This window comes from Pararge aegeria, chromosome 16 (assembly GCF_905163445.1).
Source record: "Pararge aegeria chromosome 16, ilParAegt1.1, whole genome shotgun sequence".
Classification (NCBI taxonomy): Eukaryota; Metazoa; Arthropoda; class Insecta; order Lepidoptera; family Nymphalidae; genus Pararge; species Pararge aegeria.
Window position 1 is genome coordinate 16,956,529 of NC_053195.1, and position 23,103 is coordinate 16,979,631.

The 23,103-nt window shown below is 36.6% G+C and overlaps 2 protein-coding genes across 2 annotated transcripts in view; one reads left to right on the forward strand and one right to left on the reverse strand.

Annotated features, from left to right (window-relative positions):
- Positions 1-23,103, forward strand: part of LOC120630685 (serine/threonine-protein kinase SMG1) — a 172,335-nt gene that overhangs the window by 10,236 nt on the left and 138,996 nt on the right. The window lies entirely within an intron of this gene.
- Positions 758-22,577, reverse strand: LOC120630684 (D(3) dopamine receptor). Its single transcript, XM_039899958.1, has 5 exons — positions 22,387-22,577; positions 3,817-4,382; positions 2,932-3,091; positions 2,336-2,506; positions 758-1,800 (listed from the first exon to the last, which is right to left on the reverse strand). Exons 2-5 carry the CDS (start codon positions 4,197-4,199, stop codon positions 1,297-1,299), a joined length of 1,218 nt encoding a protein of 405 aa, XP_039755892.1. The 5' UTR covers positions 4,200-4,382; positions 22,387-22,577; the 3' UTR covers positions 758-1,296.

The following is a 23,103-nucleotide window of genomic DNA, read 5'->3' on the forward strand; positions in this document are numbered from 1 at the left end:
TGAATTTTTTCATTGAAGCTCTAATTTGTCTACAATTCTATCGCTCGGGCTTTTGATGGAAGGTTTGTGAAATAGAAATCACTCAACAAACAATATTCGGTGCATTTTATTTTAAAGACACAGTTTGATGAGAGAAAACGACTTGTCGATTGCAAGCGAGCAAAGTGTTAAGACTACAGAAAACTCGCTGACGCAGAAACTCCGTTGGACGTTTCATTGAATCTATTACCGCAACGGAACTACTTCTATATGTTTCAATAAAGAGAACTGTATGATATATTTTGCGGGGCGTGAACTCAACTACAGCGTGGTTCCACAATGAGTGATAATTTTTAAGAAATACAGAAATTTTATTTATCGTAACAGCTGCACAAAAACTTTACAATACTACGAATTATATAAATCACATTGACAATATTCTTTAGCGCAGAAAAGAGTAATCTAACCTCTTCTTAAAATTAACAGCAATCAAATATAGACCTTGTTACATTTAGATTCCAAAAACTACATGTGACTCATTTATCTTGACTTAAAGCCATAACGTGTATACACACCAACAAAGGACAAGGATGTTTTGCCCGTTAATGTGGTGTGCTATGTGCCTTGCATAGTATACCTATATAGTACATAAATAAAGTGCACCGAAGGCATTATAGTAACTTATAAAATTAGTAGTACCATAATTAGATTAGAATATCGACATTAGTTTTACTTCTGCAGTGTACGACTTAAATAATAATAAAAACACGCAGGTTCATAGTATAGGTTTATTTTCACAGTAACTAGTAGAGACGACATAGTCACGGTTTCAGTAAGACGTTCAACGGGCGCCTTTAACACCGGTATTTCAGTAACCTTAGCACGAGATAGCATATCTCGGAATCTTTGGTGCTTCGATGAACTGGTCTTTGCTTTAAAGTGGTGCATTCCATACTAACGATATAAGTTAATAAAAATAAAGTTTCTGCTATGGTATATGGTGGTCTGGACTGTTGATGTATGGAAGAATTCGAAGTTTAAAACTAGGAACATTAGTTATTGCGTTGGGATATATATATCCGTTTGCGTCACAGTTAAAAACTAGTTTTGACGAATTTCGCCGTGTGTGAGCTGCAGGAATGTATATTCCAAAGCAATTTGCATTGCAAGGTTTTCTCATATGAGTTCAGCTACGAGCTTGGCTCAGCGCAACTATACTTTAAATGCGACGGGGTACCTACGCACTAACAACTTTAAACTCTAGAAGCGTTTCACGTTTCCCACTGAACGTTTATCGTTTATGGTAACTTTGTTGCACTACACTACGTCAGGCGCTTGCGATGTCGGCCTGTGGACAGGCGTAGGTCCGTCCGGGGCGTAGGAAGGGTTGGCATCACCCCTTTCCTGCTCTACATAACCAGCGTTTTCAATGATGCGACACCTGGCTGTGTCAGTTTCGCGTTCAACGTAAATCAGGCGAGCTGGTCTTCCTCCTAAAGTGGATAGTCCGGTCGGTGTCCGAGTGATGGATCCTTCGCGTAAAGCCACAGAACCACGCTTCCTCTCCGGTGCAGGCGATCCTCTGTACTCCGAAGTGTCTGGCTTTTTGCATCGCAGCAGTTTTGCGAATGCAGCCCTAAACCCAGCGTTCTTCCATGCGTAAATCAAAGGGTTAATGCCAGAGTTAGACATAGCGAGTGATGAAGTTAGCCGGTAAACGATTGGGTTGTGCAGAGGTTCGATAGGCAGGGTCTGAGCGCAGGCTACCACGACGAAAGGCATCCAGCAGATCGAAAATGAACCTAAGACGAGCAGAACCACCTGAAATTATAGATAAAATACGAGTATAAATATAGAGTTAATTTCAGGAATAGTTAGTCGATCCATGTTTTAGTAACTTTATTAAGTTTTATAAATCCATTGTTCTCATAAAGTTTTATAAATTCGTCATTCATAAAGTTACACAAGTTGGAGTTTATAGTCGAGAATAAATTACGATGTTTTAACTCGAATTTTGGTCACAGCCACTTATAGCTAAAAGAGCAAGAGAACAGGGTTATTGTGACGTATAGTTAGGTAATTACTGGGTCTGTAATTCGCATTACAGTTTTCCTATTATTTTTAAAAGAGCTGTAGTTACATAAAATTCTGTTAGACACAATCCATTCTACAACATCACGAAAGGTGCTGTTTGTTTTAAATGTGAAAAATAATCAAATTTAAGGTTGACGTTGTCCGATTGCTCATGTTTAAGTTTGACGTGGGCTGGTTGCTCAAGTTTAGGTTAGACTTCAAACCGATGCTCAAATTTAAGTTTAACTTCATGTGGATGCTCTGTTATAATGTTTGTCGTTACCTGTATGCTCTTCCAATCGTTAGCACTGGTGGGGCAGCAGGTGTTGGCGCGCATACGGCGCGCGTGGCACGTAGCCTCGCGCCATATCCGCCAATACAGAATGAACATCACCATCCAGATGAGAGAAAACATGGGCGCCAGGATGCTGGTCGTGTACTTCTTTGGCACCACCTGGAATTTACAACATAGCAAAGTTATATCACTGCGTTCACAATACTTTGACACGATGTAAGGTCCGGTTTTTTTTAACTGTTTAGTGGCTCATAATTATAGTCATCAGACTAATGATAGGCACAGGAGTCCATCCTCACAGGAAAGAGAAATTCAAAGCTTAGAGTTATTTTACCACATTGCTCGAATGTGCGTTTTGGAATTTGAAGACAATTTCTTACTCAAAAGTAGCCCATTTCACTTGCTTGAAAGGTTTAAGGACAATAATACGTAACGTCGTAGGTCCTACTTTCCACCAATTTGACTATTGTCGTATGTACTACTTTGCTTAAGTCTTAAAACTTGGGAGCTTAAATAGAACATACGTCATGTTTAGTACTTTTATGTTACTTTTAGTTCCAAAAGTGATGTTTTTTCGTACGTACCACGTTCATCTCGCAAGCAACGCCTTCTTCCCAATCGTTCCAGAACATCGGTATGCAGCTAATGCACACCGCTACAGACCAGGTTGCGCTCATTAGCAGCCGCGTTATCACCTTAGTCATATAGCGGCTGTAGTGTAGCGGATGCACTATTGCTATGTACCTGTTATACGACCAAACATATTATTTTTCAAGTGCCAAGTCACTCTCAGTTATCTAAAAATACTTATTACCCTTCTTTATTACCGAAGGGTAATAAGTATTTTTTAGACAACTGAAAGCTGGCAATATAACGAATTTTTCAATGCTGGTTGGTGGAACTTTAACTGCACAGTGTCGGTGGCAATAGCTGACTTATTAGTAATGTTTGTGGAAAGCTTACTTTGAATAGAACCAGAAAAATCGGTGCAGTATATGTTTGCGCCTTATTTACTAAGTTTTTTTCAGTAAACTCTGGGGCACTAGTGACATTTGAGCATTCCAGCCGTTTAAAGCCGAACTGTATCAGATTACTATTTACAGAATCAACACCAAAAATTTCAGACCGTGGTATCGCTTGTCTCATGTATCGATTTTAAGTTCACATAGCGTGATGCAATGTAACCATGCATATATTTGCGGTTATTTTACGTCTTGTTAGATTGTTTGCCGTACGAGTTACTAAACCTTGGGGAAAACCCTTGCAGGCAAATTTTACCCCAATTGGTTTTTAAATTTTTATGTGGAGTTATAACGGGATTTATTTTAAACTCATCAGTAGTCCGTTCTTTGCTTTCTGGGTTCGGATGTAGACTACGAGTACTTTGTAACTTTTTAAAAGAGTTCAGTAAATTTAAGCGAAGTAGCTTTATATAACTGGGGTATGCATGTTTTATATGATTTTCTTACCTGTCTACAGCGATTGCGATGATGTTGTAAATGGATGCTAGGCACGCGAGTATTATGAGTATGAACCTCATCAGGCAAGACCATTTGATCTGGCCGAAGTCGTCGTCTATGTAGAACACGAGATGGTAGGGCAGAGTGAGACCCACCATCAGGTCGGATATGGCCAGGTTGAGCACGAACTGGTTGGATACGAGGGAGGACAGGCGGCGGCTCATGGTCACGGCAAGGATCGTCAGGGTGTTGCCGCTGACGATGAGCAACATCAGCGCGCCGTCCACGATGCTCCATGCCCAGTAGTTGTAGAGGTCCGGGTGTTCCGGCCCCCTCGTTGAGTTCCACTGGTCGGCCCACTCCTCGCTGGCGTTCCCCAGAACAACGTCCATTCCATCGCGGGGCGCGGTCCCCTGCGACCCCCACAACGACTGATTCGACGTCGTGGTCGAACCTTACACGCACATTGTCTTAAGTTTCAACATCACTCGCGTTTCGTGAGCACTCACATTTATTACTACGGTCTCGATTAACATTTTTAGCGAGAACAGTCTCATTTTCGATGTTTACAGCACCTGTAACAAATAATGACTTATTAAAGATCTCTTTAAAAAATAACTGTCGTTAAGAGATGGCATATTATTTAGGCACAATATTATACTCAAGTATAAAATAAGTAAAATTTAGATACACGGAAAAGCGAAATTATTCCAGAAAAAAATCCAGAAGTGAGAAAGAAAAAGCAACATAAATCTTATCAAATAACTTTAATAATCGAACTGAACCTTGCCGCCGCAATTAAATATTCCGTTCTGAACGAAACTGCTTTAAAAATCATAGCGTAACGAACGGGTACATGGTACATTTAGAATATGAAGGGCGATGTATTAAACTTTGCTTGCTTTGGGAGCAATAAATTTATTACAAGTTCAAGGTCGCCTCCCTAGAGCATCCATATATCGACGAATTATTAGCAAGCATCGTAAAAGCTTTTAGTGACCTGTCGATAATAACATTTTTACGTAGGGTTGGAATTGATGAACATATTAAGTTATTAATAGACCAGCAGAAGTAGGTTATCTTTCTGGAAGCGTGAAATATTCTTTGAATACAAACTACAAACTATATTGAACGCAACTTAATATATCTTTTTGCCTTTCTGCTTATTGTTGTAGAAAAGTGCGCCTAAAAATCGATTTCATTTCTATGCTTTCCGATTACAACAGTGTTCTTATTATTGTGTTCTGTCGAACCATTATCTTAACTTGTATCCTTTGAATTACTTTTCTATTTCACAAGAAAATCTTTGTAACAAATACTTGCTAACTTGGTGAACAATCTATATGCAAGAAGCTTGAAAATACCTTTTATAGTTTTTTACTACTCTTTAAATGATAACTCTTGGATCAGAGCTTTGGTTCATTTCAACAGAACATGTCAAACAGAATTTTGATTAATTGGAATTCAACGTAGGCTTTTGACTGGCTCATTCGTAAATCATTCGTGATGTCGCATGTCTCAGTGCAATATGTTCCTATTTGCCAATTAATCATAACCAATGAGGTCTATGCAAGTGCCTCTTTGGTCTAGTAGGTAGCTTTACTATTGAACAAAAAGTCCTAAGTTCGTTTAATATAGGACAGCAAAACGTGTAAGCGTTTAAAGTCCGCGACCTTTATTGTAAGAGCGTGAAGGAAAGCTCTAACTATCTTTCTCATATGGAAAGGGGGCCTGCGCCAAGCAAGCGAACTAATATGATTCGTTCATAATCATAATGATCAAGATTAGGAACGAATGCGGAAATGTAATTGAAATCGCTAAAAGTAAAATTTGGTAATTAATCATATTAAAAGTATCGTGGAAATATACCTAATTTAAAGCACGCTGTAAGCTAAAATTTAATATACTGTACAATGACTTTGGTTGCGTAAATCATCGAACAGTTTGAGTGACAAAACAAACAATATTCAATTCTGTATTCAAAAATATTACTATGAAGTCGCACAGTGCATCTAAATGCTCCAGAATGTAGCACATTCAAGCAAAAAAAAAACACAAAAACACTCTTAATGTCTTGAGATCAAAAGGTCGTACAAGGATTACGTCTCACAGTAATCTAAATCTATAAAAATAAAAGAAAATAGTTGTAATTTTTTGAAACTGCTTTGTTTTAGGGTCATATGTATTTCAAGTATAGTATACAATTTTAAGATTTTTTTCGGTCCCTTAAGGCTATCTGATTGTTGTCGCTAACTGAACCGATTTTTGCGAGACTTTCACAGATAGATACAGAATTATACGGAGTGATACGTTTACAGCATTACTTGAAGCTGTACAATAGGGAGGATTGTATGAAAGCCTAGAGTTATCAAAAAAAATTCGGGAGAGAAAGAATTAAAAGTTACAATAATAAATAGCACGAATCGATTTTATTTCGGGACAGCCACAAACAATGACGTTGAATGTACATCCGTTCCGCTCAATAAGAAACGGTCGATTACATTTGTGATATGAATCGATCAGCCGCGACTCAAGGTTCAGGTTGGTGCCTGAACTCTTGGAGGTTACATTTACAATGTGTTGGTTGAATCGGAAATTGTACTCTGTATGATATACTCTTGTTAAGCCCATGTAGTTATGTGAACGGTAGCAACATCTACAAATGTGATTTAAAAATTACCAATTTTGTCAAGAAAGGAATAAAAAATGAATAAATTCTACACTGACGATTAACTGCTAGTATGCGATACTGGACTAACGTCCATTCTAATATTTAAAATTAATGTTACCCCTTTGAAGCTCCTACTTCTTGACGATAAATTGTAAGCGAAGCTATCAAGAATGGTGTCATATTCTATTGTTGCAAGTGCATCGTAAAATTTGTCAATATCTTCGGTCGTAAATATGATGAAGTATATATATCATTTGAACAATTTTACCGAAATGTTATTGCAAATTAGATTCGTGTCGATAACCGAATCATTAATAACGTAGAACGCAAACACGAATTATAAAAGCACAAAGGTGCCATAAAGTAGTCAGTAGGTTAGACATATGTTTTCATAAATATCGCAGAAATCTGTTATTTTCCCGGGATAAAATATCGTCATGCTCGTTCATCCACATACAAGCATGTGCATTGTGCAGACGTCGTTCAGCGTATTTTTTTTTTAATTAATAAATTCACACATTTTTGATTTGGAAATGCCTTTACAATTTTTTAAGATAGGGCAAGAAAAGGAATTAAATGGGTGTCATAAAATAGCATCTACAGATAGTCTGCGTACTAAAAGATTCAAACTTTAAATGAAATAATAAAAAAAGCTTATCGCTTGAAGCTTTCCTCTCCAGAGAACTCTTTGCGAGAGAATTATGATAAGGCAAATGGGAAAGTGCAAAAGGACAGCTAGTGATAAAATAAATAACATACCACATTACATTGTGTTTTCGTCTTTAGGTTTAAGTTTGTAATGTTGTGCAAGTGTTTACACACACGTTCTATACACTCGTGTAGGTTAGGTTAGGTTAGGTTATACTTCAGATAATATCTAGTATGACTAAGTAAAATTCTATTAAAAAATCACTTTCCAGTCTCAATTACGTTACTATTTACGACTAGGTAATAGACAACCTGAGCGAGCACAAGTAGAATTTTAGCATAATTTCATTTATACATAAAGCAAGCAGTCAAAAAAATGTACACGAGTAGATAATATGTCAGGCACGAGTAAATATATAAATATTTTAACGGAGAATAGAAACAGGAAAGGCATAAATTTGATTTATACATATGAAATTTGGAATATATGAATATGAAAGATATTATATGCCAAAATATGGACCTTGACGGTAAGATATCGCGTATGCATATCCAACTTCTGTCATCGGTGGGCAGGCGGATAGCACTAAACTATAATGTAACTATAATCTAGGCAGCAAAGACAATATGAAACTATTCCAAGCAATGGTCAGTTGCCATAAAATTACTGTACCTAATCGTGATTTAGTTCGCATTAGGATTCTTTCTCACCTTTTCTGAAACTGCTTTATTTTCTATAGCGATTGATTCGTATCGAATAAAAGTCTATAGAGTCTCTGTCTAAAGAATCGTATCTAAACTGGGTCTTAGTTTACTAAGACCCAGTTTAGTTGCTCGATTTGGATTTATTTGTCTAATTACTTACTGAAAGGGTAAGCCTATCGTTCTATATAATATAGTTTTACATTTAGGTCATTGATAGTGAATTCCCGTCCAAGTCCTGATGTTATTTAACGTCTGTGACTCTGGGACTCCATCCTATGCAAAAATGTTTATATATTAATTGCTTAAAGCTAAATATAAAAAGTAAAGTAAAATTGATGTTTAAGAAAAAGTAATTCAAAACGGAAAAGGCGTCTTGTTACATGAAGCTATCTCCTCTCTTCGGTATAGAATCGTATCATATTAGTCATAGTGAATGACTTAATTAAAACAAAATCGTGGTTTTAAAAACAAATGTGTTGATGCAATAATCAAACAATTTTAAAATCACTTCGAAAATTTGTAAATGGCGTTGAATTTGTCTCGACGCATTCAAACAAAGCGACCAATTACGCTTCTAGCAATTATCACGAGTTTGAGGAAACTTGTGAACAATTAAAACAAACATTAAGGAAGTATCGTTAAATGAAATCGTTTAGAGTAAACTGGAGTAATTGATTACTTGAATACAATTGACACCAAGTCTTCAATGTATTGCATGATTGTGACTATATAAAAACTACTGAAACGACAAATTAATTTCTACTCTCTTTGGAGATTAAACAATTTTTACTTCAACAGATTTGAATTAGCTGCTAATGTAACTCATCAGTTTCATCATAATCATGGTAATACCATACTATTAGGGCTCATACGCCAGTCTCCGTGTAGTAGGATAATTGTGTATTATTTAACGCGATGTGATTAAAATATAAAATCAGTCATTAATCTTAATGCTCCATACGGCAGATTGCGTTCATTTATACTTGATTGAGTTTTAAGTCATTGTGTGGATGAACGGTAGACTTCTGAAATATTTCCTATATCCGATTCTAGAGTCAGGCTTCCTCTATTAAAAACTTCATAAAGATTAAATAAGTTGTTAGCATAAATTAAAAAAATAAAGATTTTTTGGAGAAGTACATCTACATGTGTTTATTTGAACCAATTTATATCAAAAGCACATGTTCTATGAAATATTTTTACTCGCATGGCCCATAAGGCAACGGCTTCTACAATTTATCGCATAGATTTATACGACTAATACGTGATGTGGGTGATAGTTAGCCAGATATTGGAATCCAGTGCCAATGTCGATTCTTTATTCAGGAGCCGTGTGTTATATCATGTCACTGTTGTCTAACTTTGTCGATTTGTCTATTATTGTTAATAGTAACGGATCGATTCGTTCGAAGGACGTTGCTGTGGCGCTAATATTGTCGGAAAAGTGGACTGATTTCTTTGTTGACTAGCTGCCTGGTCTGGTTTAGTTTTGTTAGAATGATGGATGTCTTTCTGCTTCTGTGAATTTGTAGTTTATTTTTTTATAATGTTTTAGTTGTCTGTGTACCGAACAGTCAATTTCTTTTAAGTTTCTTTACTGCAAGCATTGTATTGGTAGTAGTACATTCACTAATATAATAATTTAATGCGCTATTAACTTTAGTGCAGCAACTAAAACAACAGTTGGGGCACCCAGCTGACTAATAGCGTTATCCGGGTTTACGTAAAAGTAGGCTTACCGCACGCAACCATACGTATCTTGTGTAATTGATGAGATTATTGGCACGAACACAAAATCCAACTAGGAGAGTTGAGGAAATAGGCATGCATAATCTTAAAGTCAGTAAATTTAGACTACATAATATGGAATCATCAGACCAAATAAAATACAAGTTTTTATTCAAATAAACTAATAAAGATTTTCTTGTCTTACACTTAGAATACCCCTATCTAAAATGTTAATCAATCAATTTTCGTTTTTTCAATAGAATATTTTAGTAATAAATTCGTAATAACGAATATATCTGGTTTCGTGACTGCTATGATGTCAAGCAGAAAGCGGCTCAGCTACAAAGATATAGCGGCACTCTTGTTTAGTCACTTTTAATCAACCCAACAACTAAGGTTACTAATCTTAATTGTTGATGACAATCTATTTGCTTCCTGAACGTTCATATTAAAAACGTTGTCATGACTTTAAAGGCCTATCAAAAGATTAATTCATTGAATTAACTAACCAATCTCATAACAATAAAGTTAATAATCGAGCATGATGGTCCGTATGCTTCTCTTGTTAATCGTAAGCGAACACTTAATTGAAAAAAAAATATTGATGTACAGTGTGCAATTATGATTTATTTTTTTCAATATTCAGTTCAAGTGTCGTTATATTAGAAATAACATCGGAATGAGAGGGCGTTATAACAAATTCATGTTTCTTTGGTACAAGCTACGGGCTTTGTTGACTTCGTTGGTAGTTCAGGGATTACGTAGGCATTACAGATTCATGGGTCTCAAAGGGCTTTCACTACTACGTGGCTTAGGTTAGGTGGAGGTTACGGTTGTTAGCGATTTGAAACGAACTCTGACTGCGTTTACAAAAACATGTTTACAAAAACATGTGTAATGTAACACAAAAAATAGAAGATTTTTAATTTTTATAAAAAGTAGGCAATAGTCATTGATAATTTAGGCAACTTCAATATTTGTTTTGATTTGTTGCCATTAGCCACGGCTGTAAGTTTGCTAGGCCCGTGTAGTCAGCTCAAGTCTGCCTCGATATATTACAAAAATAATGGACATCAAAACAAGTGGTACTTATATTAAATTCATGTTCCGTTGCTAGGGAGGGTGCACGGCTGGTCGATTTTCGGAAGGTGGTTCAAGGGTGATGGCATTACAGATTCATGTGGTGTTTCGCGTCAATGTTGCTAGGTAGGGCGGATCTCTAATTTATGAATTAACTCCGTGAATTAGGATGTTCACCTGTTCTATGTCCCTTTTATTCTTTATAGTTTTTTAAAAGAGTTTTAGAATTCGTTTGTTATAGCGTTCAGGATTCTAATTTCGTTTGTATTCTCGAGCGCGATTATTAGGTAAAAAATGAAATAAATTCATTTGTATTGAATGTGACAAAGTTAGCAAATATAATACCTTTCCTACTATAAAGGTTATCGCAAACCAACTAAAGAAGTACCCAATGGTGTTAGATGTTAATTCATTAATTGATTTGCATTCCTTACATTATTTCTATAATCATTCAAAGTGGTTACTGTTCCACGTATCGTATCTATAACAATAAAGTTGTAATATTAATATATTCGCACACCGGACTTAACAATATTGATTATCTAACAAATCGATTATTTATCAGCAAAGAGTTGCTAAGCTCCCACCATATTGCTGGGTTAATATTAACGGTTAACCATTGGCATGTTGACATCTCTTTAATGAATGAATCACACGCGCTCGCTTAATTACACACAATGGCCGTAACCATTTTGATTATCTAATCTGTGTTACTGACAATCTGATCTTTTTTCCTTTAAAAGATGAGCCAGAAAAATATCTACTAGTTTAAAAAAAATCATTTACATTGCCTAGTCATATACGTTTTAAGCAATAAAATAAGCTTTTTGTCTTGACGGTGATTTCGATTTGAATTATTTTGTGGAAACTTTGCCCTGAAAGTAACATTATGTTTTGATAGGATTCTTCAAAGTTATTTAAAGAAAAAGTTGTTGTACTTATTCGTCATATGAATAAATATTGCCCATCTTCTAAAATTCAGAAAGCATGAGCCATGTTTGATCGTTGTTAACATTCCTTATATTATTCGAACGCTCTAGAATTTTTCACATTAATTTCGTCGAATCCTTCCCGATTTGACCAAAAATTTCGTTTACTTTTGTATTTTCTCGTAGGTAGTATTCGCATGTCGATATAATTGGATTACTATTGGAAAGTCTTTTATCTTTTTCACATATTCCGCTAAAATGGCATTAAATTGTCCGTGAGTGTGTTGATGTGTCTGGTTTAACATCTCCGAAGAAATAGCGATGCTATAAAATAAATTGTTAAATTGTGAAATGTGACTGACGAAAAAGAATTGCTGAGTGCCTTGCCGGATTCTCATCGGAATCGATTTTACGAGTCGATACAAAAAGATACTAGACGTTCCAAATGTACCTCTTAATTAAGCCTACTGAAATTTCAGACATTTAGCCTGGCTAACATCCGACAAACAGTTCGTATTCGAGTGCGCTAATAAATACGTGTATAAACTATTTATATTTAAGAAGTTTTGGCTTTTGGTGTTAGAGAAGTATTCAGCTGTTTTATTTTTTCTTTCATATTTCTAACTATGACAATTATTTAGGTCAAATCCCTGCAGTTTCATTTGTTATTCCCTTTAGCTCTTTATGATGGGACTGTCGGTAAGTGCGCACGTGTCGTACGCTTCTTTAGCCCCCTCGTTACTGTAACGAGGCGTTATTGTGCGACGGCGAGCCGCTCTCTATGTGCTCACTTAAGAGCAAATAACTTCGGCCGTATGCACCTTCAAAACTACTACGATATTTTTCTTGAAATACAAAGTGCAAAGAAGTAATAAAGAAAGAATATTCTATATTTGTGGCAAGATTATATCATACTTAAGTTAGTTATTATCATCATCGTAAGCCTATTAACTTCCCACTATTGGGCACATAGCCCAAGTTTCAGACCTATCACGCTCTCCAATGCCGGTTGGTGGGCTTTAACTATATTACTTATTACTTGTTAGTGATAATAATTGCTAACTGCAGATTTCTTAATTCCGCGCTGGTCCTGGAATTTGTCGTTATGAATACATATTTTTTTTTCAAATCTTCGAACTAAATTATCATCTGGTGCAAGACAACAAAAAGTCAACGTGTATAATGTGATTCTACTGAGAACCCGTAGTTGTTGTACATAAATGTTGTTTCTTAGATAAAGTTTGCCGTGCAACTGCGAACAAGATTCGATACGAAATTAGTTCAGCTATTGTGGAAAGTTCGATGCTAAAGCAATAAATTACCTTCGATTATTAGGATTTTGGCAAGCTCGAATATTATCGGATGAGTGGTTCCAGTTAAATTTAAACAATAGGTACCATGATGTAGATTATGGCGAATATCATGTTTTATATTTTTTATTTTATAAGTGACTGTCTTTTTCAAGTCAATACTTACTAATATCCTAATGTTTGTATACTTGAATTCACAAATTTAAGGAGTCAGTTGTACAATTTGAAAAATACCTTTTTTTGAGAGTTTGCGATGATACGGAGCACCTTAAGCGAACAGCTGTTTCAGACTGCTTTGACTGTTTTAATACTATATATTATGTAGAATACACTTGTTGTTCGCAACAAATGTACATTTATAGTTTCGGATTTAAATATATTCGACAGAATGCATCGAACAAAGGAAAGTTTTATTCACGTATTGTTGGGAACATTTCTCGTCTCATGTTATCGGGGCAAGTGAGATTGCTACTTTCTCTGTGTATGCAGTTTTATTGTCCCCTCTAGTTTCTAAACTGCACCGTTTATTTGTTGTGTTTCGGATTCGAATGCTTGCTCTTACTCTAGTATTCAGAGACCTTTCAATGATGGAATACTCGCTGAAGCCTCGCACCGACAAAAAAGGCCTCCTAATTATTGCGGAGGCCTCCACCCGCAGTCGGATGCTAATTCTGATTCTGTCGTATGTACGTTGCATTAAATTAGTTTCAATAATCCGAAGATAATTTATTATTGACCTTTGGAGTCTGACGTCAAGTTAGATTTATTATTTTACACCCCCCATAAAACGTTATCACTTTTTGGTTAAATGTTTACGATAACAATGGACAGTATCGCGCCGAAATGTCATAACATGGAAATAACGTTTCACAGTGTCTGTGTACAATGCTTCTGTTTACATTTACATACTTCATGACAGTTGAAATCACTGAGCTTTGTCTGTAATGCTTGCAAATGTTTTCGATATCAGTTGTCTTTCATTGTGGCCTCAACCAGGTTTTTTAGCCGATAAGATTTCAATTTCACTTGGCTGTCTGGGCAGTATCCGTTAGATTAAAAAAAAAGTATAGTATCGCTCTATCTGCCATATTATATTCATTACCTTCACTATAAACTTTTATCTTCTGTTGTATCATTAAGACATTCCACATAATGTCTTAATATGTCGATCCTGTAGTGAAATAGGCTGCGATCATCCGACATTGAAATTTTATGCAATTTGTGACGTTAACCTTCAGAGTCGTTGAGTTAAATTCATAAATTCACGTTATAAAATGCATAGTTATAAACTCAATTTCAGACACAATCAGAGCTCTGTACTGAAACTTCAAACGAACCGTTCGCATACAATGAGTGTGTGAACTTAGGAAAGTTCTTCAAGTGTAATGTGGCCTACATTACATTCTCATATATTACTTAGGAGTGAATATCTGATTTGTAGCCCCAAACCTTTCATGATTGACCTAAGAGTTCAGATCTTCCCTTTGAGCGCTATTGTTTTACGGCACCCATAAAACGATATCATAACAAAGTTTAACTTTACAAAAATAGGAACGTGCTACCTACATAAGCCAAGTAAAAATTTATCGTGGTAAATCTTATTGCTTTTGTTGTAAAAGCTGACGAAAACTAAAAGATAAACACGTACCTACCTACGAGTTTCCAAATGACTTAACTTTCATTAAATTCTCTTCCCCGAAGGAAATTCATATTCATATAGTAAAGTAACTCTACGTCAAATTAGTTTAATCTATCAGAATATAAAATTACAGTTATGCAACAACGGAAAGAGGTTTACTCCTAAAATTTTTGGGAATATGCTTACTTACTGTGCAGAAGTAATATTGATGATAGATAAAAATGATTTAAGAAATTTGATTTGATTTTGACACAGTTAACGATATGCTATTGGGACCTATCCGAAAGAAATTCGTTTCTAAACCGAAGAAAAAATTCAATTTACTTGTGGATAAATCGGTGTACCTACATAAAATAAAACGCATTACACACACAACATTTTTGGTGTGCGCGTCACCTTTTACGTAATGAGTTGAAGTAATAGACAATTACAGTCCTTTTTCCAGTCCAGTTACATTTTCGACCCACCAATTTCCTGCGAATCCCCTTTTCTTCATTGCATTTCAACGGATTATTTACAATGCATTTTAAATAGAGCTTGCCACTGTAGGAATCTAAATTCTTCGTCGTTTATACTGTTTGTCCTAACCGGAAGCTCGCTCTGATGGATGAGAAGCTTTATTGCTTTCAGATATTGCCTGTTAGTCCGAACTATCGAGTCGGCCTATATTACTTTTTTATCTCATCTGTTTTCTATTTGATATTCGGATGTATTTTAAGTATTGTTTTTGACAGAAATGTTTTTTCAACACTCTTAAGAATAATGAGCTATTAACAAAGTTATGGCTTAAACTGGATCTAGTGTCGGTTCTTTATGATATGAAAGTTTTATTATAATCTTTTACTATAATCCGTTTACAAAAAGTGTATGAAACTTTCAATAATGGAGTCTAATGCACGCGGCATTCCATTTAGTTGAAGAGTTGTAGATGTAATCAGTTTTCAATGTCATGTACATCTCTGTTATTTGATGTGGTCCAGTCGAGCAACCTACACTCTACACAGCTGACCAAATAGGCTTCGTCCACTCAACTCGAAACTTTCAAGATTAATAACAAACTTTTATATTAGTTGCGCAAAATTGGTCACATTTATCGCTTCATGTGACTGAAGATGTTTCGATAGCTGGATTTTTGTTATATACATGTACAAATGGCTGCAAGTTTAAAAAAAAAAAATCCGTAATTACACTCAGAATTAAAAAAGTAATCCGCATTTCACGCAGGCTTAATCATCATCATCACCATATCAATCATTACCTGCCCACAACAGGGCACGAGTCTCCTACCTCAATGAGAAGGGTTTAGGCCGTAGTCCACCACGCTGGCGCATTGCGGATTGGTGGTATATAGTCTCATTATAACACTAGGCTTTATGATCTCGATACGTATGAATATATCAAAAAGTCATTTAGATTAAATTTCTATCGATCGTAATACTCAAATAGGTAACCGGACTAAACCACTTTGTAAATATTTTGTATGACAAACATAGTACTAACAGTTAGGTTTAGTACTTCGAAACTTGTTCGTGGAAGTGAGTATCTCCATCGCTCGCAGTGCCTTTATCCTTATATTTCTGCTGATCATGTTAGTATGGAGGCCATAATGGCTATGAAGAGAGATATTTATTACTATTGACTATGGACTATATTTATTATCATTGATATAAATTGCCTTTCAGTAATGGATATTGATTTTTGCATAAAACATCAGAAACTATCTTTCTGGTATACATTAAAGGTTACGGTATACCAACATCGTTATCAGCTAAGAGGTTTTTGCCAAACTTTATATTTCTCATGGGTCTGTATAAAGAATATTGACAGTAATTATAATTTTTATAGTTTTCAAGCTGAGTAATTGATAATTGCAGTCTCAATTGCGAATGAGTTGCATTTGTTAGTCGATTATAATTAGGACATTTGACAAGTGTTCTTCTATGATATTTCACAATACTAAATCGTTTTTATTTTTTTATTTTTTATTAACGATAGGCCAGCGTTTGACGACAATCATGCCCGTTAGAAAGCAATGATGAGGTCTAGGTTGGAGCACGCTTGCCTAGAAAAAGCCTATTCACTCTAGCCTTGAAGGTACTTAAATTATACGTGGCAGGAAACACAGTTACCGGGAGGGCGTTCCACATCTTAGCGGCACGTATCAGAAACGTGGATAAAAAACGTTTCGTGCGTGTTGATGGGATATCAACCACATAAGGATGCCACCGCTCTCGGTGTCTCGCTGTTCTGTGGTAAAACGGGGAAGGGGGAACAAGATTGTGAAGTTCCTGAGCACACTCACCGAAGTATATCCGGTAAAAAACCGATAAACAGGCAACATTGCGTCGGTGCTGGAGACTATGTAGTTTCGCTTGCGTTAACGAATTGTCGCCTATAATTCTCCTGGCGCGACGATCCACCGAATCCAAAGCTTCAAGTTGGTACTTGGCAGAGCCACCCCACAGGTGACTACAGTACTCCATGCAGGTTCGCACTTGAGCCTGGTACAGTGCGAGGCGTTGACCTGGCGTGAAGTACCGCCTAACCTTATTGAGGATACCAAGTTTTTTAGCTGCCACTTTGGCTTTGGACTCGATGCATTTGCCAAAATTGAGATTGTTGATTGATGATTGTTGACAAAGATGTTGACACCCAAGAGCTCAATATGGTCGCTAATTGGAACGGATACACCCCGGAAAGTGGGAGCCAAGGTGAAAGGGCTCTTTTTTGCGGAAAATAAACACGACTGCGTCTTGGCAGCATTGAACTTAACCAAATTGGCGTCACCCCAATCAGACACCTCTTTTAGAGTCAAGTTAATACGCTCCACCAAGGACTCTCTATGCTCAAGGATATCATTAGCACTGGCCCTAGGGCTGGACAAGTACCTCTCCGTAACGGTGCTGTCATCAGCGTACCCAAAAAGATTGGGATTCAAAAGATCGTTGATGTGCAGCAGAAAGAGAGTAGCGGAGAGGACAGATCCCTGAGGAACACCGGCATTGACAGCCATGAGGTCAGAAGAGTGGCCATCAACAACCACTCGAAAAGACCGTTCCCTCAAAAAATCAGATATCCAGCTGCAAAGGCCAGCAGGTATTCCGTAAGCAGAAAGCTTACTGAGAAGGCCGCCGTGCCAGACCCGATCAAAAGCCTTGGGGATATCCAGAGTGACAGCAAGTGCCTCACCGTGTTTCTCAATGGCTTCGCCCCATGTATGAGTGGCATACACTAGAAGATCACCAGTAGACCGGTTCTTACGGAAACCATACTGTCGGTCTGATATAAGATCGTTTCCTTCTAGGTATGAGAGGAGCTTGTTATTGAGTACACGTTCCATAGTTTTACAGAGTATGGACGTGATGGCAATAGGTCTGTAATTGGCCGGGTCCGCACGACTATCTTTCTTGGGTAGTAATCGTTACAATATACTGTGCTGCTTGCAAAGTATTTCTTGGTAAGTTCTTTATTTTCTTGGTTTTTTCTTTTTTCCCTGCTTTCTGAGTCCAAGGATGTGCGTTCGATTCCCACAACTGGAAAAATGTTTGTGAGATGAAAGTGAATATTTTTCAGTGTTGTGTGTGTTATTTGTATATTGTGAGTTTTTATGTATATTATTCGTCAGTCATCTCAATGTGTGTATTGTGTGTATATTAATTAATTAAATAACTCATTTATTTCAATTATTTATCGATAAAGACCGTCATCAAATTTGATAGAGTATGCTCAAAACTGTTTAGCTTTGGTTTTTTTTCCTAGTTATTAATGCGCACTGCAAACATCTGGAATGTCTTTCGGCTTCCAACACCTAGAATATAGGACCACTCGTTTCATCTTGCTCTGCATCATCACTTACCATCAGTGGTGACCGTAGTAAAATCGCTGAACGAGATATATACGCTTAGGTTGAAAAACTCATTTTTGGAATCAGTACGTTCAATTTATATGAAAGTGAGCCCATGGTTTACAACATGAGGTTTAGTTCGCCCTCATTGTAAAGGTCGTGGCTGCCCCGATGTTATCAGTAATTTCTCTCTGACGTCAGTGTTGAAACAGATCTATAAAAGCTAGGATGGTCCCGAGACATACGGGATTAGCTGTAACTTGTGGCTTACTGGCTTTATGGTCGACGTTCCTCGCGGCAAATTGTTTCCCGGTACAACTATGTCAATCTATACAATGAACCGCATTAAAGAATAAAGTTTTATTGAAAATTAGCATTGAAGGCATTAATCGTGTGGGTGAATCTACCTTTTCTCCGTGTCTCGGAGGGCACTTTAAGTCATTGGTTCGCATCATTATCACTTAACTATTACTTAACTACAGTGGCGTGCATAGAGGGTATGCACAGGGTATGCAGATGATATAAAATGAAGAATATCTCCTGCCCGAGTTATAAAAAAATTAAGGATAGACATTGTAAAAGTTCTTAAAAGCCTACCCTAAAGTATTTATGACTCGTACTGGAGATTTTCTTCAGTTAATATCATCTGCATAGCCTGTGCATACCCTCTATGCACGCCAATGGTTACCTAAGTGTTAAAGTATGTCGCCTAAGTTCGCCAAACCGTTTTGGAGCAACCGAAGTGAGTCCATCTATTTTCTAAGAAACAGGGATCCTATATAGAAGCTACCTTTTATTCGTTTTTAATTTACCGTCTAGACAGTGGTAGTATTACAAGACTTTGACGTAACTTGTTCTATAACGCCATATCCTTGAAAATTATCAATATATCTTTAAACGCTTCGAGCTTTATTTTGTTAAATTTATTTTAGTTTTCCATTTTTTAGACTCTATATCATATTTTCATCTTCACAATCATCTCATTTTCGAGTCAGACTGGATATTTTTGCAGTTGCTTAGAAATGTTTGGTCATATAACCTTCAAAACATGATAATAAAGATAAAGCAGTAGCACATATCTACCCGAATTATGTTCGAACAAGGCTTAACGATTATCGTCAGATAATAGTGATAATAATCGGGACCAACAGCCTAGCGGGCTATCCATGACAGCACAGGAGTGTATTGAACTAATTGTTTTCACATTTTCATTTATTTCAATCGTGATTGAAAACGTTTGTAACAATCTTCATTCAGCCGGCATACAGTTTCTTCATAAAGTGTATTGTATTCTCCTTCATCACGAATAATTTTGTCGGTAGAGTTGTCTGAATACGTAGGTAGGAATTTCGCCTAATACTTGTACGTTGTAGGGTACACTTCTATCTTGCACGGAGATTGCTTTGAATATCTACTTTGCTATTTGAGGTAACGGACTGAATTGGATAAAGATGGACCCTCTATTTGACTAAGTGTACATAAAAAGTAGCGTTCTTTCTACTTCTAATATATTAGAAGTTAACTGTTTTGCAAACTTTCATTGACTGTCAGTAATGTTTGTCTGCGACTGAGTTCCATTCTCCGTTTCCGAATACCACAAGTATTTAAATCCAAAATATAGATTAAAATGAAACGTCAAATTGAGATTCACCTCACTTGTGTTAAACGGTAAAAAAGGTCTATACTCCCGGTTTTCTTACAAGTTCTTCTCGGTAAATTAATCAATTCAAGATCAACGTGTGTAGGTAAGTGATTATGTAGATTATGTTGGTGAATAATGTTTATCAGATGGGTTTGGTGTCAGGGAGTTTTTAACAAGTTATGTGCATATTGGGATCATTAGATCAAATCTCTTGGCCTCAGTGCGGCCAAAATTGCGCTATCGAATGCATTATCTTCTCCGCTAACATCTGGCACGTGGAATGTAGCGATCGATAACGCCTAAGATATTCAATCGTGCATTAGTGACAGATAGGATTTAGCGACACGCCGGCTGAAACTTCAGCGTGCATCATCCATCCCTAAGTCGAAAAACAAAGCCAAAACTGAAACTTTCTTTATTGAAATACCGAAAGAAGGAATGTATTATGCTTACATATATTTCCACTGTAGATAACTTTCAGAACTGGTTCACTTAAAATTAAAGCTATAGTTTTTAACGCGCTGTGTTGTAAGAAGTAGCCCACAACATACTAAGCCAGTTTTTTTTTTTATATATCCCCATCCCAAAATTTCATAATAGGATTTTCCTTTAAACTATATATATATGCATTCCATAAAACTTTGAACTTATTCAGAAACATAGTCAAGATGTTTTGGTAGTTCACTGTAGTAATCATCGATATACCATCACAAATTTTACAAGGAAAAATTTGTTTTATGTAGATTTTCTCGTCTGCTTTCAACCTTAGCCGTTATAAGTATTGTCTAATATTCTTAGGTTCACTTTACAATGCTAAAATCGCGTACGAATTAATCCCGGTGTTTGTTAACCCGAAAATTGTTACACCGACAACGCTCCCACAATCACTTAGTTACAAAATGTAGGTTTGGAAATTCTCCAAGTAACCGCTTTATCGGGTACGTTCAGTTCGCACGTGTTATGAAAAACTATTTCGCGGGTACACCCCCAAGGTTATCCCGTCCCAGATTGCAATACGGACATTTTTGTTCTATTCCGTGCCGCAACTAGTGAGAACAATGAATTAGACTGGAGCAAGCTAGAGTCTTGCCTAGGACAGCTGTCGTAAATCATTCCTTCCAACAAAAGGATCCCGGCTAACTTTTTTTTATTAATCACCTACTATCCTTAAGTAAGAGTAAATCTTAAGATATTATACAAACGGAAGCCAGATGAGGCTTCTGTTCTTAAATCTATGGGACCTAAAAATCTACTCATCTCTACATCTTCACTTAATCAGATACCTTCGGGTGTGATAGCAGTCAAACGCCGGTTTATAAACTGGACTCGAACTTGAACTAGATTCAAACAAAACTATGTGGTTGTAAAACACATTATGAGATTTAAATACTGAGCGAAGTTTGATCAAAATCCAGTATATCTACGAATTTCAGCCGATAGTATCGCAGTCCGCTATCACATTAGTATAATAAATTAGTGTGTTTGTTAAGATTTTTTATGCTTGTTAACAATTAATCTGATGCGGCTGTACTGATTTGAACTCCATTCAGCCCGCAAATAGACTATCAATTTTTGTAACAATTGTCTTAGTTCTATGGAAAAAAACCCAAATTCTTCGTCGAGTATGTCACGGGCGAGAAACTAGTTTAATAATATTATTTCCACCAAAATGAACTGAAATTGAAAATTGAGATAAGTTACTACCTTCTACAGTCCAAACCGAACGGTTACATAAGGGGGGGTGGGGTGAAGCCTGCTGAAAGCTTACGTAAGGACGTCTGGAAAGTGGAAGTTTCAGTAAGAGCTGTTTTAATTCGTATTTCGCAACGGCATACCAGTTTACGTGCCGTTCGCGACCCCACATTAGCATATTGAATGCATCCCACCCTGACAGCGAGCGGTTAAATTGCATTTACTGAATGTTTCATATATCTTATCTGTCTGCCACATATAACCAATACATGACGATGATCGTATTTTATAGAATAAACGATTTTCAACACTGGGAGTATTATATGCTGATGAAGAAAGTCCACATTACTTGGTCGAATTTTCAGTTCTTACTGAAGATTTTTTTTTGTCTAAATTGCAATATTTTCGTAAATATACTTTAATTAAAGCAACAGTGCAGGATCAGTTGAACTCATAAGAGCGGTTTATAATACAGCTGATAAAATCCGTGAGATATTTTCTCAGTTCGAAGACTTGATATACTCTTCCCACGGTACAGAGATTTTTGTTCAATCTCGCGTCCTATCCGATTTAATTACTTGTATAAATACTATCGTTGCGAACTTGATTGCTTTGCAAATACTCAAAAACTCGTGCAGCGGACTACGGCTGCTCGGATTCCCAAATAATCCCGTCCAGCGACAATATTTACCTTAGCAATGCCATTTGTCCCAACACCGTGAAACCAATGCGCTTCCCGCCAAAACAATCAACCATCACAATGGATCCTAGATCATACAACACTTGCATAGAATTCAATGACACTGCGGTAACACTCGAACTTTTTTCACTTTTTTTTATTTACGGTTGGTAGCGAAGGCTCTGCGCGAAGACCACAGCGCACGTCTGTTCTGTTCGGTGGTCGTCACGCAACTAACGCCGGCTGCGGGTGCCGACGTCTTCCAAACTTGAATTTGGAGGCTTCTGTGACCATTAGTGTACACTAGTGCCAAAGGTCGTAGATTTACGTAGAGCGAAACGAAGGGGAAAGTTTTGTTTATTTTCATATTGTTCACCTTTATTTTTTTTGTGTGTGTTTAGTTTAGCGGCAGACGTTTGATCTTTTATATGTGATACCCGGTGAAGTGTTCGCTTAGCAATTCAATGGTTTTAATTGTTGAATGGATTTATGCGAGTATAGTAGGTATAGTAACTATAGTTTCTATCCCATTAGCCGTATACTTCGTAATTAAACATTTGTTTTATGAAATTTACTTTCATATAGTAATATCGACCCATTACCGGCCCATTACAAGGCACGGGTCTCCTCCCACCTTCACCGTTGAAGCAAGTGATATTTTTTACTTTACTTAAATACATTTTCTTCACTTGAAATTAAATTAAGCAAAATGACAAAGAAAACTATACT

Excerpts from the sequence above, each read along its gene's own strand:
- LOC120630684 (XM_039899958.1), bottom strand. The coding sequence starts at position 4,199 with ATGGACGTTGTTCTGGGGAACGCCAGCGAGGAGTGGGCCGACCAGTGG. Across the intron at positions 3,092-3,816 it reads ATCGCAATCGCTGTAGACAG|GTACATAGCAATAGTGCATC; the intron begins GTAAGAAAATCA and ends GTCGTATAACAG. Across the intron at positions 1,801-2,335 it reads ACGATTGGAAGAGCATACAG|GTGGTTCTGCTCGTCTTAGG; the intron begins GTAACGACAAAC and ends CTATAATTTCAG.